The 15,929-nt window shown below is 39.8% G+C and overlaps 1 protein-coding gene across 1 annotated transcript; it reads right to left on the bottom strand.

The window, feature by feature from the left end:
* Positions 1–8,733: 8,733 nt before the first annotated feature.
* LOC140068992 (3-galactosyl-N-acetylglucosaminide 4-alpha-L-fucosyltransferase FUT3-like) lies at positions 8,734–13,995 on the bottom strand. Its single transcript, XM_072114337.1, has 2 exons — positions 13,923–13,995; positions 8,734–10,058 (listed from the first exon to the last, which is right to left on the bottom strand). Exon 2 carries the CDS (start codon positions 9,986–9,988, stop codon positions 8,876–8,878), a length of 1,113 nt encoding a protein of 370 aa, XP_071970438.1. The 5' UTR covers positions 9,989–10,058; positions 13,923–13,995; the 3' UTR covers positions 8,734–8,875.
* Between the last annotated feature and the right edge of the window lie 1,934 nt (positions 13,996–15,929).

Raw genomic sequence — 15,929 nt, forward strand, 5'->3', positions numbered from 1 at the left:
ATTACTAAGCTGGGGCTGTATATGGGATACAGTATATTACTAAGCTGGGGGGCTGAATATGGGATACAGTATATTACTAAGCTGGGGCTGTATATGGGATACAGTATATTACTAAGCTGGGGGGCTGTATATGTGATACAGTATATTACTAAGCCAGGGGGCTGTATATGGGATACAGTATATTACTAAGCTGGGGGGGCTGTATATGTGATACAGTATATTACTAAGCCAGGGAGCTGTATATGGGATACAGTATATTACTAAGCTGGGGGGGCTGTATATGTGATAAAGTATGTTACTAAGCTGGGAGGCTGTATATGGGATACAGTATATTACTAAGCTGGGGGGCTGTAACTGGGATATAGTATATTACTAAGCTGGGGCTGTATATGGGATACAGTATATTACTAAGCTGGGGGGCTGTATATGTGATACAGTATATTACTAAGCCAGGGGGCTGTATATGGGATACAGTATATTACTAAGCTGGGGGGCTGTATATGTGATAAAGTATATTACTAAGCCAGGGGGCTGTATATGGGATACTGTAAATTACTAAGCTGGGGGGGCTGTATATGTGATAAAGTATATTACTAATCTGGGGGGCTGTATATGTGATACAGTATATTACTAAGCTGGGGGGCTGTATATGGGATACAGTATATTACTAAGCTGGGGGGATGTATATGGGATACAGTATATCACTAAGCTGGGGGGGCTGTATATGTGATACAGTATATTACTAAGCTGGGGGGCTGTATATGGGATACAGTATATCAATAAGCTTGGGTGCTGTATATGGGATACAGTATATCATTAAGCTGGGGTGCTGTATATGGGATACAGTATATTACTAAGCTGGGGGGGGGGGCTGTATATGTGATACAGTATATTACTAAGCTGGGGGGGCTGTATATGTGATAAAGTATATTACTAAGCTGGGGGGCTGTATATGGGATACAGTATATTACTAAGCTGGGGGGCTGTAACTGGGATATAGTATATTACTAAGCTGGGGCTGTATATGGGATACAGTATATTACTAAGCTGGGGGGCTGTATATGGGATACAGTATATTACTAAGCTGGGGCTGTATATGGGATACAGTATATTACTAAGCTGGGGGGCTGTATATGTGATACAGTATATTACTAAGCCAGGGGGCTGTATATGGGATACAGTATATTACTAAGCTGGGGGGGCTGTATATGTGATACAGTATATTACTAAGCCAGGGAGCTGTATATGGGATACAGTATATTACTAAGCTGGGGGGGCTGTATATGTGATAAAGTATGTTACTAAGCTGGGAGGCTGTATATGGGATACAGTATATTACTAAGCTGGGGGGCTGTAACTGGGATATAGTATATTACTAAGCTGGGGCTGTATATGGGATACAGTATATTACTAAGCTGGGGGGCTGTATATGTGATACAGTATATTACTAAGCCAGGGGGCTGTATATGGGATACAGTATATTACTAAGCTGGGGGGCTGTATATGTGATAAAGTATATTACTAAGCCAGGGGGCTGTATATGGGATACTGTAAATTACTAAGCTGGGGGGGCTGTATATGTGATAAAGTATATTACTAATCTGGGGGGCTGTATATGTGATACAGTATATTACTAAGCTGGGGGGCTGTATATGGGATACAGTATATTACTAAGCTGGGGGGATGTATATGGGATACAGTATATCACTAAGCTGGGGGGGCTGTATATGTGATACAGTATATTACTAAGCTGGGGGGCTGTATATGGGATACAGTATATCAATAAGCTTGGGTGCTGTATATAAGATACAGTATATCATTAAGCTGGGGTGCTGTATATGGGATACAGTATATTACTAAGCTGGGGGGGGGCTGTATATGTGATACAGTATATTACTAAGCTGGGGGGGCTGTATATGTGATAAAGTATATTACTAAGCTGGGGGGCTGTATATGGGATACAGTATATTACTAAGCTGGGGGGCTGTAACTGGGATATAGTATATTACTAAGCTGGGGCTGTATATGGGATACAGTATATTACTAAGCTGGGGGGCTGTATATGGGATACAGTATATTACTAAGCTGGGGCTGTATATGGGATACAGTATATTACTAAGCTGGGGGGCTGTATATGTGATACAGTATATTACTAAGCCAGGGGGCTGTATATGGGATACAGTATATTACTAAGCTGGGGGGGCTGTATATGTGATACAGTATATTACTAAGCCAGGGAGCTGTATATGGGATACAGTATATTACTAAGCTGGGGGGGCTGTATATGTGATAAAGTATGTTACTAAGCTGGGAGGCTGTATATGGGATACAGTATATTACTAAGCTGGGGGGCTGTAACTGGGATATAGTATATTACTAAGCTGGGGCTGTAACTGGGATACAGTATATTTCTAAGCTGGGGGGCTGTATATGTGATACAGTATATTACTAAGCCAGGGGGCTGTATATGGGATACAGTATATTACTAAGCTGGGGGGCTGTATATGTGATAAAGTATATTACTAAGCCAGGGGGCTGTATATGGGATACTGTAAATTACTAAGCTGGGGGGGCTGTATATGTGATAAAGTATATTACTAATCTGGGGGGCTGTATATGTGATACAGTATATTACTAAGCTGGGGGGCTGTATATGGGATACAGTATATTACTAAGCTGGGGGGATGTATATGGGATACAGTATATCACTAAGCTGGGGGGGCTGTATATGTGATACAGTATATTACTAAGCTGGGGGGCTGTATATGGGATATAGTATATTACTAAGCTGGGGGCTGTATATGGGATACAGTATATTACTAAGCTGGGGGGGCTGTATATGTGATACAGTATATTACTAAGCTGGGGGGCTGTATATGGGATATAGTTTACTACTAAGGTGGATATCTACTTTAGCAACAAAAAATAATTGAAATTTGGGGTATACAGAACCCCAAAAACTGACACCCTGGACTTTGAGAAAAAATCACTCGAACAACTACGTAGATTTGACACGGACTTCTTGATATGAACTTTAGCAACAAAAAAGAATTGAAATTTGGGGTATACAGATCCTGAAATCAGACACCCTGGACTAGACACTAGTTAAGTTTTAATACGGTCATACAGTACCATATACACCCATACAGCATATACACAGATATAGAGCATATACAAATCACATATACAGCAAATACACACATATATGCAGTACTATAACATATACACACACTTATAGCATATACACACCCAATGCATAAATAAAACATAAGATGGTGGGGCCCCCTTACATTGCAGGTCCCATAGCAGCTGCTATGGCTGCTGCCCCAGCAGTTATGCTCCTATTTAGCACTTTCCTTAAAACACAACCGTCATTGTTAATATCCCACGAATATCCCGTGTCACAACCTCTTGCGTGGGGGGAGCTGTAGCAATGACTGGCTCTAGGTCTTATTTTCAGAATACAATCTATAAATACATATATATAATTACAGGTGGTCCCCTACTTAAGAACACCTGACTTACATATGACCCCTAGTTACAAACGGACCTCTGGATGTTAGTAATTTACTGTACTTTAGCCCCAGGTTACAATAACCAGCTATAACAATTATTACAGGTGTCTCCAATGAAGCTTTATTGTTAATCCTGGTTCTTGTGACAATCCAACATTTTTAAAATTCAATTGTCACAGAGACCAAAAAAGTTTGACTGGAGTTACAATAATAAAGTATATGGATCCGACTTACACACAAACTCAACTTAAGAACAAACTTACAGAACCGGGGACTTGTACGTAACCCGGGGACTGCCTGTATATACACTATAAAAATAAATGCTATAAATATAAAAGTCACCTACTATGATGAAGATCTTCTCCAAAGTAAAGATTTGTGGTACTAACTGGAATACTAATTACAATGTGAAGACTTCAACTCTGGTCACAGAGGTGGAAGCAAGAGATGTCATATAATTCACAGTAAACAAGATATCTACTGTATGAATCGTGAGTTATAATACTTTTTTGACTATTAAGTTGGAAAAACAAGTTGTGACAAATGTTCATAAACCTGTTTTTATTTTATTATGGGAGAACAGAAGTTAATGTTCTTCTTTTTAGAATAAAAGATATTTCCCCTACCTGTTTTATAGGGTCAAAATAAACATGTAACACATTGTTGCGTGACATACATCTGCAATAGAGGCTTGAGAATTCTGATGTACACTGGTTCCTCGGCTGCTGCCCAACCCTTTTAGGGTCCCACTATTAATGGTAGAGAAATTAGGGAAAGCTGTATGTAAGGGGGTAGAGTGTCGCCTTTTTAAACAGTATTGCTTTTTCTAACCTGAACTGTTTGAACTGTCTGAACCTTGCATGTTCCCATCATATATGTATACTCAGGGGTGCACCACCCATGAGGCGACTCAAGTAAGTTGCCTCAGGCGGCGCCCCCTGCTCGATGAGGGGTTGGCATCTTAGGGGCAGTGTGGTTACCCTCCCCATGCTGGTTTGTAGATTTTTTTGCCGCTAATTGCTGTAAAAACACTATGAAAAGTGTACATCAACCAAACTGGTTTCCCCTACAGGACCTAGAGTGATGTCATTCAGGTCCTCCAGCCTCCAGGAGAATATTACTGCCTGTAGACTACTGGACTTGCGATAATGTCAAGTGTCATATGATCATGTCATGTGATCATATGACTTACAGGGAAAGGCAGTGCACAGAGTTGCACTAAATTACTATTGTATGCATCATGACTTTTTGTCACTTATTTATGGTGGGTTACAGCTGTATTACGAATCTGACCCCTGCCATTTAGGTGTGACTAACATTTGTACTGTGGGGCCCCGTCATCTTTTAATGTTGGTCATCTCTCTCTGTGATTCGTAGAGACAGCAGACTGACCAGTGCCTCTATTCTCTGCACAGCACTTAGTCTGGTGCTGTATATGAGGAAAAAATAGACAGCAACAGTTCATCCTGCAGGACATTTCATACCCTAAATCAGGGAGATGTAGTTTTATGTGGTACAAACTAGTTACAGTGTCCCTTGTGGGGAATTGCTCTGGTAGATGCTTTGTAGCAGTGCAGGAAGCAGGGACACGCAGAGTTAAAGTCCAAAAACAAGTGTTTATTCACACATCTTTGTCAAAACACAAATTCAGCCTTGGCTTAGGCACATACAAAATACAAAATAAACCCTGCCCGGCTGGGCACTGCCTAATACAACAAGAGCACCTAACTATACATGTACCAGGCTGCCTGGCACACACTCTTGGCAAGCAGAATATCAGGAGGCACACAGTTACTTTTGCTGTGTGAAGGTCCAGCCTTCAGCTCTCCAGGTAGTGCCTCACCTACTGCTTCTGGCCTGCAGACTAAATCAGGCTCTAACGAGGACTGTACCTGCACCTGTGACCCGCTATACAAAAACCAAGGACCGAAGCCCGGATGGAGTAGGAGTCCCACTACCAGCCTACCCCTACTCCATAATAAGCAGGCCCAGTATGGACATTACAAAGGTGTCTATGCTAGCGAGGCCAACATAGACCAAACAGACTTCTCCTGCTTACTATATGTCTGAATTAACCCTTTGGTTACAGCAGACAAATCCAGGGCTTTTATCACATACTTTTTATCTGCCTGTAGGACAGATAGCGGTTCTCCCACACGACACCTCTCACTTTCTCACACCCTTTAGAACAGTCTTTCATTATGTTAACACTTTCATTACAAATGGGGCATGGTCCCTGAAAACTATGCATCACTTCACTGGTAAAAAATCTGTGTGCCAAAATGTTTGCACCAGAATTTTGGCACCGTTTTCTGGTATAAACTAAAGAAACTAATAGCAGGTGCAAAGTATTAATAGATCATCTGATACTGCACCAAATTTTTTCCAGCATCAGACACTTTGAGAAATCTGATGCAGTGTGTACATTTTTCATGGTGGAACAAGGAAACTCTTTAAACGACTTTGTAAGGCAGTTACCTTTACATCAAGTATTTCAGGACTATCAGGAAGTAACATAATAACATGATGTGGGATTAAAGCCAAACTAGTTTATCTATTCCAGAAAGAACAGACTCCCAACTGTAGACAGCACTGTTTTGACGTGGTTTTGTCTCTTCAGTACAGTGTAGGGATCTGGTTTAACTGAGTGAGAGGCTTGTGACTAGGGTTGGGAAGTAAAAGTTTTTCTTACAGAGACTTTGCCAATTAAGGCAGCCTTGTTGGAGTGTGGAGACTTATAGCCATTGATGCTCCCCTAGGGAATTATGGGAAATAGCAATCATGTTTTCCAGTAAGGGACAAGGTGAACAATGTAAGGAGAAGGCTCCTTAAAAGTCATGGGGCCTTGTCCCATCCTGAAAAATGCAATTTCCATTTTTCCCAGAATCCTCCAGTGCAGCATTAATGGCTACAGGTCTTCACACGCCTACAAGACAAAGCCTCTGTAAGGAGAACTCTTATTCCTAAATCTGTGTTACTAAGAGAAATATTCGACATCTCCCCCAGATGTCTTTTTATTGTATTTGACTTCTTGATTTTTGACGGGCTGTTGGCTTAGTAATTCATGATTTGCCCAAAATGCGTTTTAAAAGTCTTTTGCAGCCTCTAATAGGTTTTCCTTTTATTTAATAGTTTTTTATTATACGGTTTTAACAAATTATAAAATACAGCAAATAGATACTGAGAATTCCAGGATACCAAGATTCTTGCTTGGGGATTTAAAGTAATCACATTAGAAATACCAAAAACAGAAATAAACAAAGTTAAAAAAAAGGTGGTATAGAAAGGAGCAGACTGCCGACTGCAGACTGAGTAAGACTGCCTACATCTGTCTTACAAATTTTGATTAATCTACCCCACAGTCCTTGCACTTCCAAGTACAGTCACATATACCAGTGTGCCAGTTCTGTAGGCTCTCAATCCTCCCATCACTCCATTATACTGTACCCCCTGCATAATATTTGCCATGGGGGGAAGGTCAGAAGATTTCCATCGTTTAACTATGTCCACTCTTGCTACAGCGAGGATGTGAAGGGCTAACAAGTTGTCCTTCAAATCATTTAAATCTAAGGCTACCAGTAGTTGATAGATAACACAAATAGGTGATGTTTTTGCATCATACATGCTGTACTGACTCTACTTCTGAATGACATTGCCAACACATGCTGGATGTTAGTGCAGTGGTAGTTTGGAACACTGCTTGCCACTGTTCGGGGTAAAATTGCTTCAAGCTCCAACTTAGTGATGATGGAAAGGTGTGTGTCAGAATAATACAATACTGTTACATTTTTGGATACTGTATATACGCGCATATAGGCACGTACCAAGGCACGTAATTTTAGCACAAAAAACTGGAAAAACCTATTGACTCGAGTATAAGCCTAGAGTGGGAAAAGCATTGCTCACAGCATCCCCAGTAAATAGCCAGCAAGCCCCCAGTAGTATATAGTCAGCCAGCCCCCAGTAGTATATAACAAGTCAACCAGCCTCCTGTAATATATGGCCAGCCCCCTGTAGTACATAGCTGGCTAGCCCCCTGTAGTATATAGCCTGCCAGCCCCCTGTAGCATTTAGCCTGCCTGGCCCCTGTAGTATATAGCCTGCCTTCCCCCTGTAGTATTTAGCCAGCCCCCTGTAGTATGTAGCCTGCCAGTCCCCTCTAGTATATAGCCAGCCTGCAGCCCTCTATAGTGTATAGCCTGTGTGGAGCCCCCTGTTGTATATAGCCAGCCTGCATCCCCTGTACTGTAGAATATAGCCTGCCCATAAAAAATAAATTGAGTACTCACCATTCCGACACCACAGGAAGCTCCTCTTCTTTCTTCATGTTCCTTCTTCACTGGCCCTTGTGCACGGCCTGGCCGACACACAAACTGTGATGTCAGCAGCGGCTGACAACATAGTTTGTGAGCCGGATAGGCCTTGCGCACGGACCTGTCGCTGCAGCCAGTGCCGGTACACATAAAGAAAGAAGAGGTGTTGCCCGGGGCGTTGGAATGGTGAGGTTTTTTTTCTTATAAGCCAAGCAGGGAATTTTCAGCACAAAAATCATGCTTAAAAACTAGGCTTATACTCGAGTATATAAGGTAGGTTATAAAAGTAAAATACATATGGGGTGATAGGAGGGTCAAACTCCATGCTAAGTGCAGATATTTGGTACCCGATCAGAGATATTTGTAAAAGTCCTTGTTCGGCTACAAGAACTTTAATAGATTGCAAAAATTTGCATAAGTTGACGCCATCATGTGGATCAGCAGCAGTAGTTGGCAATCCGAGAGCTAAAGACGGAGTTGCTTTTAATAGTGTGCTCTACTTCTAAGAAGAACTTCCTGGAAATCTTTAGCTTTTGGATTATGTCCTTCCTTAGATTTATAGATGCCGTCATCCGAGGAGTTAGCAAAGGAAAATTATCTGAGGATAGTCCTGATAGGTCCTGAGTATCAGTATGCTAAAGTCTAAAACTCAGCACCCCCATATCAGTGTAGTTTCTGAACTGAGATAGTCCGGCTCCCATTCAAATTCAATAATTTTGCCCTTAAATTGCTCAAACAGACACTAATGTATGAAATATTCATTTTTCTATTCAGATCACATGAGGCTTGAGGGTTTTTGATCTGAAGAACCAGAAACAGAAATTCTGGCAATTAAAGTAATGGTTGAAAATGTGGTTTGCAGATCAAAATCCAAATTCTCATCTTTTTCTTAAACTGCCTGTTTCTCCAATTCTATTACTCACAAAACCACAAGCCACAATTGATGCTCCCCCTTCAGCCTCTAAAAGTGAATTATCTACGGGAAATGACTCTCATTTCCTCACCAGTACATGAGGTGATTTTTTTTATAAAGAACTAATAAAACAATCAGATCAGCGGGTGCCCAATACTGCGCTCGTCTATCATCCAGTACTCATTTTTGTACCATTTTTCAATGCTCGCTATGGTCCTATAAGGTGGAGCTTCTTTCAGGGCCTTACAGACTCTACAGTAGGGCACTGTCCAAGGGTTGTCCTGAGGTGGCACATAATATTGTGATCTCCAGTTGAAGTATTGCTTGTACTTCTCTTCATCTTTGTCCAGACTCAGAAGATAAGAAGCCAATTCCTGGGGACTTGAGAAGTCATCAACGTGAATGAAGGAGTCTCTGGGGATGAAGCGCTCATAGTTTTCACGAGGTGGACCCATCACAACTGGGACGCATCCTGAGGAAATTGCATTGTACCAGAGTTTTTCTGTTATATAATCTTCATGAATAGAATTCTCAAACGCAAAGTAGAATTTGTAAGTGGAAAGTATTTTTGTTTTTTTATCTTTTGGAAGTTTTTGGCGCTGCTTCCCATAGATATCAACCTGTAAATGGTTCTTTAGTTCTCCATAATACTTGACTCTTCTAGAAATTGGATTCCAGTTACTTATCGCCCAGGCTGCTAGTTTCGTTTTCTTAGGGATGGTAAAATTCATTGTCGTATTGTGCTTTTCTATCCAACCATATGGAGCAAAGATGTCCGAGTCAAGCCTGTAGGTTATTGTGAGGTTGAAGAGATTGTTCATAAATGAAAGATTTGGACTATAACTTGGAGATTCCTGATTAAACCAGACCCAGCGCTGTTTAGATGGTCTTGGTGTTTTGGGTATTTGTGTCTTAGTAGTGCACACATCTCTGTGGTGGAAGACAACCGCATGTGCTGATGAATACTGGGTACGGTCTGCTGTATAGAAGCAATCAGAAACATCAAATTGCTGAGGACAGTGATTAAGAGAAAATCGTACTCCAAAAGGAAAAGTCCAAAGTAGGATAACTATTGGTTCTTTTGATAAAACTCTTGATACCAACAAATTCTCTTGTGAATCAGCATTGGCTGAAGCTGGAGCTTCTCTTCTGTAGATCATTGTGAAAAAAATTAACGAAAGGAGTATTTGCAAATTAATGAAGAAAATGATCTTGCCTGGACTGAGTAATTTCTCTGTCTTAGACATTTGAAGATAAAATGTCGTTTGAAATTTCAGGAAGCAGCTCAGTTCACAATTCCCTTTGGTACTGATTTACCTATAAAGAAAAAATTTAAATATTAAATATTATTTTAAAATAGAGAATTGCATCTAAAGAAGTGTCCGCAAATAAAATTTTACTCTGTTAGCTCAATGGAAATCCTCCAAACGTGTTTAATGCAAATGAGGAGCCAGCTTAGTACCGTATTGAAACCTAAACAATCTTTAACTGCAATTTTAAGGAAAGAACCACATTTCTTAAAGAGAGCTCTGATAAACATTTACATTCATTCTGCACTGGAGCTGTATGAGAGGTCCGACTCCTGCTGCAGAAAATATTCCCCAAACTATGACACTTCATCCAACACCTTTCACTGACTTCTTTACACACTTTAGGTTCAGTCTTTCCCCAGCTTGTCGATGATTATGTTTCCCATCAGATACACACATATTAAACTAGCTTCCATTACTAAAATGAACTGTAGATAACTTCCCTTTTCACACAACATGCTCCATAGAAAAGGTGAGTCTAGCCTTTTGATTCTTTATGGTAGGTTAAAAGGGAAAAAAGCTGAAACATACATTAGGGCGGCAGGCTGCTGTTATTATGTATTATATATACGGATAATATGTTTTCAGGGTATTATCCTTGTTCAGCTCTGTTACACACAGCTACCTAGTTTCCCTACTTAACATGAATCTTGCAGACTTATTGGCCCAGATTTAATAAAAAGAGTGTAAACTTTACTATGTGTAGTTTGCTTGTGGAGTGTGTAGGGTGCGCCAAATTTTTCTTGTTGCACCTTTCACATCAACACACGATCAACACAATTCTGTTGAACTTTGCATTATAAATGTGGTGCAGGGTATGACTGAGCACCAGAACACCCATTTCAGTGCAAAAATTTGTGTCGCATGAAGAATAGTTGAGCCGCAACACCATGTAGGTCATTCATCTTTATTTTTCTTCCAGTTTTTTTGTCTTTTTTAAACATTTTTTGGCGCATTGCAATTTTTGCGCCTTTTATGGGACATTTTGAAACGTCCACTGGACATTTGCTTTTCGTCAGTAAGAAACATTCATCTTCTATTCCAGATGTGCTAAATGTCACAAATGATATTTATCATTTCAAATAGTCTAAAATTTGCAACATTTTAAGGCGAAAAAAGCTCCAGACAAAACCACACTTAGGGAAAACTTAGAAAATGGGAAGAAATGACATGAGACATTTGTACAACATTTTTGCAACATTTGTAACAAATGTCTTAAAAAGAGATCAGAAAAAAACACCCATTTAACACAAGGAAAATGTGAGATTTATAAATTACCAAAGAAGCAGACCTTAGTAAAGGGTTTGTTCTTAGGTTGAAGTCGTAACTGTATATATTATTATTTTAACTCCAGCCAAAATTTTTTTGTTCTCTGTGACAATTGGATTTTAAAAATGTTGGATTGTCATCAGAACCAGGATTAACAGTAAACCTAAATTGCAGACACCTTTGATATCTGTTATGGCTGTAGCCTGGTGCTAAAGTACAGTGAATTACCAACATCCAGAGGTCCATTTGTAACTAGGGGTCGTCTGTAAGTCGGGTGTTCTTAAGTAGGGGACCGCCTGTATATTATCTGCATCCCTGTAACCTGCTGTTAGGTATAGGTTGTATAGGTTTACCATTGTATGACACAGTGTGCATCACGTGTTATATTGTTCCCTTTAATAAGGTGGGCGTTGGGTCCCAGTGCATGGAGAGGGCTCACGGACAGAGCCTTCTCCATTTCCAGTAAGTCTTTGCTGCATATTGCAGCAAAGACTTAGGGTAACGCCTGCAGTCGGTTCTAGCACTGATGGCGCTGCTGTCTTGTTTTAACCCATTCATTGGGGCAGATTTACTTACCTGACCCATTCGCGATCCAGCGGAGCGTTCTCTGCGGTGGATTCAGGTCAGGCCGAGATTCACTAAGGCAGTTCCTCCGCCGTCCACCAGATGTCGCTGCTGCGCTCAAGTCCGCCGAGGCCCGCTGGAATGCCCTGAAATTCACCGGCCTATACCTGGTGAAGGTAAGTGCAATTTTCGCAACACACTTTTTTTTTAAATGCAGCAGTTTCTCCGAATCCGTTGGGTTTTCATTCGGCCACGCTCCCCGATTTCCGTCGCGTGCATGCCAGCGCCGATGCGCCAAAATCCGATCGCGTGCGCCAAAATCCCGGGGTAATACAGGGAAAATCGGCGCAAATCGGAAATATTCGGGTAACACGTTTGGAAAACGCGAATCAGGCCCATAGTAAATGACCCCCACTGTGTGATTTGCACATTTTAAAGAATGAGTTGGAAAATCCCCATATACTGCCATACTGTAGTATGGCAGAATAGGATAGGATCAATCATACAACCAAGGGTTAAAATACCCTAGGGGGTCTGGAAATAGTGAAAGTAAAAATAAAAAACTGTTAAAAAAACAATATAATTTAAAAAACGAAAAATTCAAATCATTCCCTTTCCTTAGAACTGATAAATAAACAGTAAAAATCATAAACACATTAGGTATTGCCACATCCAAAAATGCCCGATCTATCAAAATATAATAACGGTTTTTCACTGCGTTTAGCCCTGTAACTGAAAATAGCGCCCAAAGTCGAAAATGGCATTTTTTTGCCGTTTTGAAAAATATAAAAAAATCTATAAAAAGTGATCAAAAGGACATACAGCACTAAAAATGGTAGCATTGAAAACTTCATCAAAAATCACCCACAGCTCTGTACATGAAGTATAAAAAAATTATTAAGGCCAAAAGATGGCAAAATAAAAAAAAAAAACAGGAGGTTTTAATTTTTGTAAATGTATGAAAACATTATAAAACCTATAGAAATTTGTTATTCTCGTGATTGCACCGATCCAAAGAATAAAGTAGACAAGTCATTTGGGGCACACAATGAAAGCTGTAAAATCCAAGCCCACAAGAAAACGTTGCAAATGCGGTTTTTCACCATTTTGACTGCGTTTGGAGTTTTTTTCCTGCTTCCCAGTACATGGCATGGAATATTCATACAATTACAATACAATTACTATGAAGTGCAATTTGTTACTCAGAAAACAAGCCCTCATAGAGCTCTTTACGTGTAAAAATTAAAATAGTTATAGATTTTTGAAGGTGGCGAGTGAAAATTGGAAATGAAAAAACAAAAAAGGGCCGTTTAAAGGGGCCAATTAAGCTTTTAGATATCATAAATAAAGATTTGAATATTTTCTATGAGTCTATGATGATAGCTTCATAATTTGGATTGGATTTATGCAATGTACAGAAGTGTAAATACTTTGTGATTGTATACATTTGCCATTTGTGTTATATTGGTTGGGGGTACAGTGTTGGTATGTACACATACAGTATATATATATATATATATATATATATACATATATATATATATATATATATATATATGTTTCATTATTCATATAAGCCCCTATCATTTAATATGTAAATCTGAGTATGTTGTTTATGGAAAGGCTCTGGAATAAGGAGTTGGAGATGAAGTGCTTGACATTACTTGGGTAATGTGTTGCATATCTGTCGTGTTGAATATATGATGTGAAATGCTTCATTGATTTTACTTTTTGATAATACATTTTCTGTATTTGATTTGTGATTTTTATGTGCAAAATATTTGTTGTTAACCCATTAGATTTTGTTATAGCTATATATATATATATATATATATGTATATAAAATAAATATACGCGAGCATTGAAGAAGTATAATTCCAACATGACAACTCCCTAATGTCCTATATACCGCCCTTTCTACATACTAATAACATTCTGAAGTGAAAACTGAAATAGTCCTCACACCTAAACTTGTAGATATACACACATACATATACATGAATACACTATAAATATAAACTGTATAAAAGGCACCTACTATGAGGAAGATCTTCTTCTCCAAAGTGAAGATTTGTGATATGAACTAGAAAAACTCATGTTAAGACTTCAACTCTGATCACAGAAGTGGAGTTTAGGGATGTCATAAAATTTACTGGAAACAAGAGGAAAGGGGACATCTACTATATGAATAAGTGAGTTATAATACTTGTTTCTATTATGTTACGGAAGAACAACAGAATGTAAAGTTTCCTTTTATAGAAATAAAGATATTTTCCCAACCTATTTTATATGGTCACATTTTATGCTATATGTTATATATCTTACATCTTTTATGTGTATTGTATCATATGTGTTTTTCTTTGCTGTTATGTATATATGTGTTTTTTTTGTATATTTTTTGTTTGCTGTAGCAAAAATAAACTGTTTAATCTTTTATTTTAATTTTTAATTGTTTGAGATTATTCAAGTTTTATTTATGAACACTTAACACATTGGGCCAGATATATGAAAAAGGGGGCCTTTGTGAAGTTTGCCTCACTACTGTGTACACTAAAATCCTTATATATTAGGATTAGAGATGAGCGAACACTAAAATGCTCGGGTACTCGTTATTCGAGACGAACTTTTCCCGATGCTCGAGTGCTCGTCTCGAATAACGAACCCCATTGAAGTCAATGGGAGACTCGAGCATTTTTCAAGGGGACCAAGGCTCTGCACAGGGAAGCTTGGCCAAGCACCTGGGAACCTCAGAAAAGGATGGAAACACCACGGAAATGGACAGGAAACAGCAGGGGCAGCATGCATGGATGCCTCTGAGGCTGCCTAATCGCACCATTATGCCAAAATTATGGGCAACAGCATGGCCATGACAGAGTGACAGAATGAAGCTAGATAGCATCTAAAACATCCAATAATTGACCCTGACACTATAGGGGACGGCATGCAGAGGCAGCGGCAGCAGCGGCAGGCTAGAGAGTGGCATGGCGACATACCCTAAATGGACTCAGGCTTCAAACCAATGGGTGGCAGAGAGGAACCAAAGGAGGTGAGCAAGAAGCGCTCAAATAATATCGCTACATGATAAAAGTTTGCCAGTATATTTTGTGGATTACACAGCAGGGTGGCGACAAAGTTAACATGGAAGCCATGAAAACAACCCCAAATTCTGCCTGACACAGCTCGTTTGATAAGGGGACCATGTATGCTTACAGTTCATGCCAGTCGCTGCACTTGCTGCCAGTCTCCTTTCGAATAGTTTAAAATAATAATAACCCTCATCCATAAAGCTCTGTATAATGCTGCACCCCCCTACCTCTCCTCTCTTATCTCAGTCTATCGCCCAACCCGTGCTCTTAGATCCGCCAGTGATCTTAGATTAACCTCTACCCTAGTGCGGACCTCCCACTCGCGTCTCCAAGACTTCTCTAGAGCTGCACCAATTCTATGGAATGCTCTGCCCCGGACTATCAGACTAATACCTAACCTCCAAAGTTTCAAACGTGCTCTTAAAACCCATTTCTTTAGGCAAGCCTATAACACTCATTAACTGCATGAAGTTTTAACTCTTCTACTAACCCGTCCTGTGTCGTCCTCCCATCTGTTATCCAGCAACCAACAGGCACCAGACTTCTCTGCAGTCCCATTCACCCTGGACCTGGTATATAAGATGACGGCTGAGTGTTTCAAGCGACAGCAATTCCATTTATTATATTTTTTTCTATTCCCTAAGAAGAATGGCTTGACCATTAAATATTCTTTTACCTCGTGTTACCCCATCATCTTCATAAACCGTAAGCTCTGGCGAGCAGGGACCTCACTCCTGTTGTTCCATACAAATGTTGTGCTCTGTTACATTACATTTGTATTTGTTTCCTATGATTTGTAAAGCGCTGCAGAATATGATGATGCTATATAAATAAAGATTATTATTATTATGGAGGCAGTGAACTAGTAGTAGATTAAAGGTGCTGCAACTATGTTAGTTGGATCTTGTGATGGAGCTGGCGCTCTGCAGCCAGGCGAGCTTTCGCCAATCCAAGCCCCT

Source organism: Engystomops pustulosus, chromosome 7 (genome assembly GCF_040894005.1).
Source record: "Engystomops pustulosus chromosome 7, aEngPut4.maternal, whole genome shotgun sequence".
In the NCBI taxonomy this organism is placed as follows: domain Eukaryota; kingdom Metazoa; phylum Chordata; class Amphibia; order Anura; family Leptodactylidae; genus Engystomops; species Engystomops pustulosus.

Coding starts and splice junctions, on each gene's coding strand:
- LOC140068992 (XM_072114337.1), bottom strand. CDS start 9,988: ATGTCTAAGACAGAGAAATTACTCAGTCCAGGCAAGATCATTTTCTTC.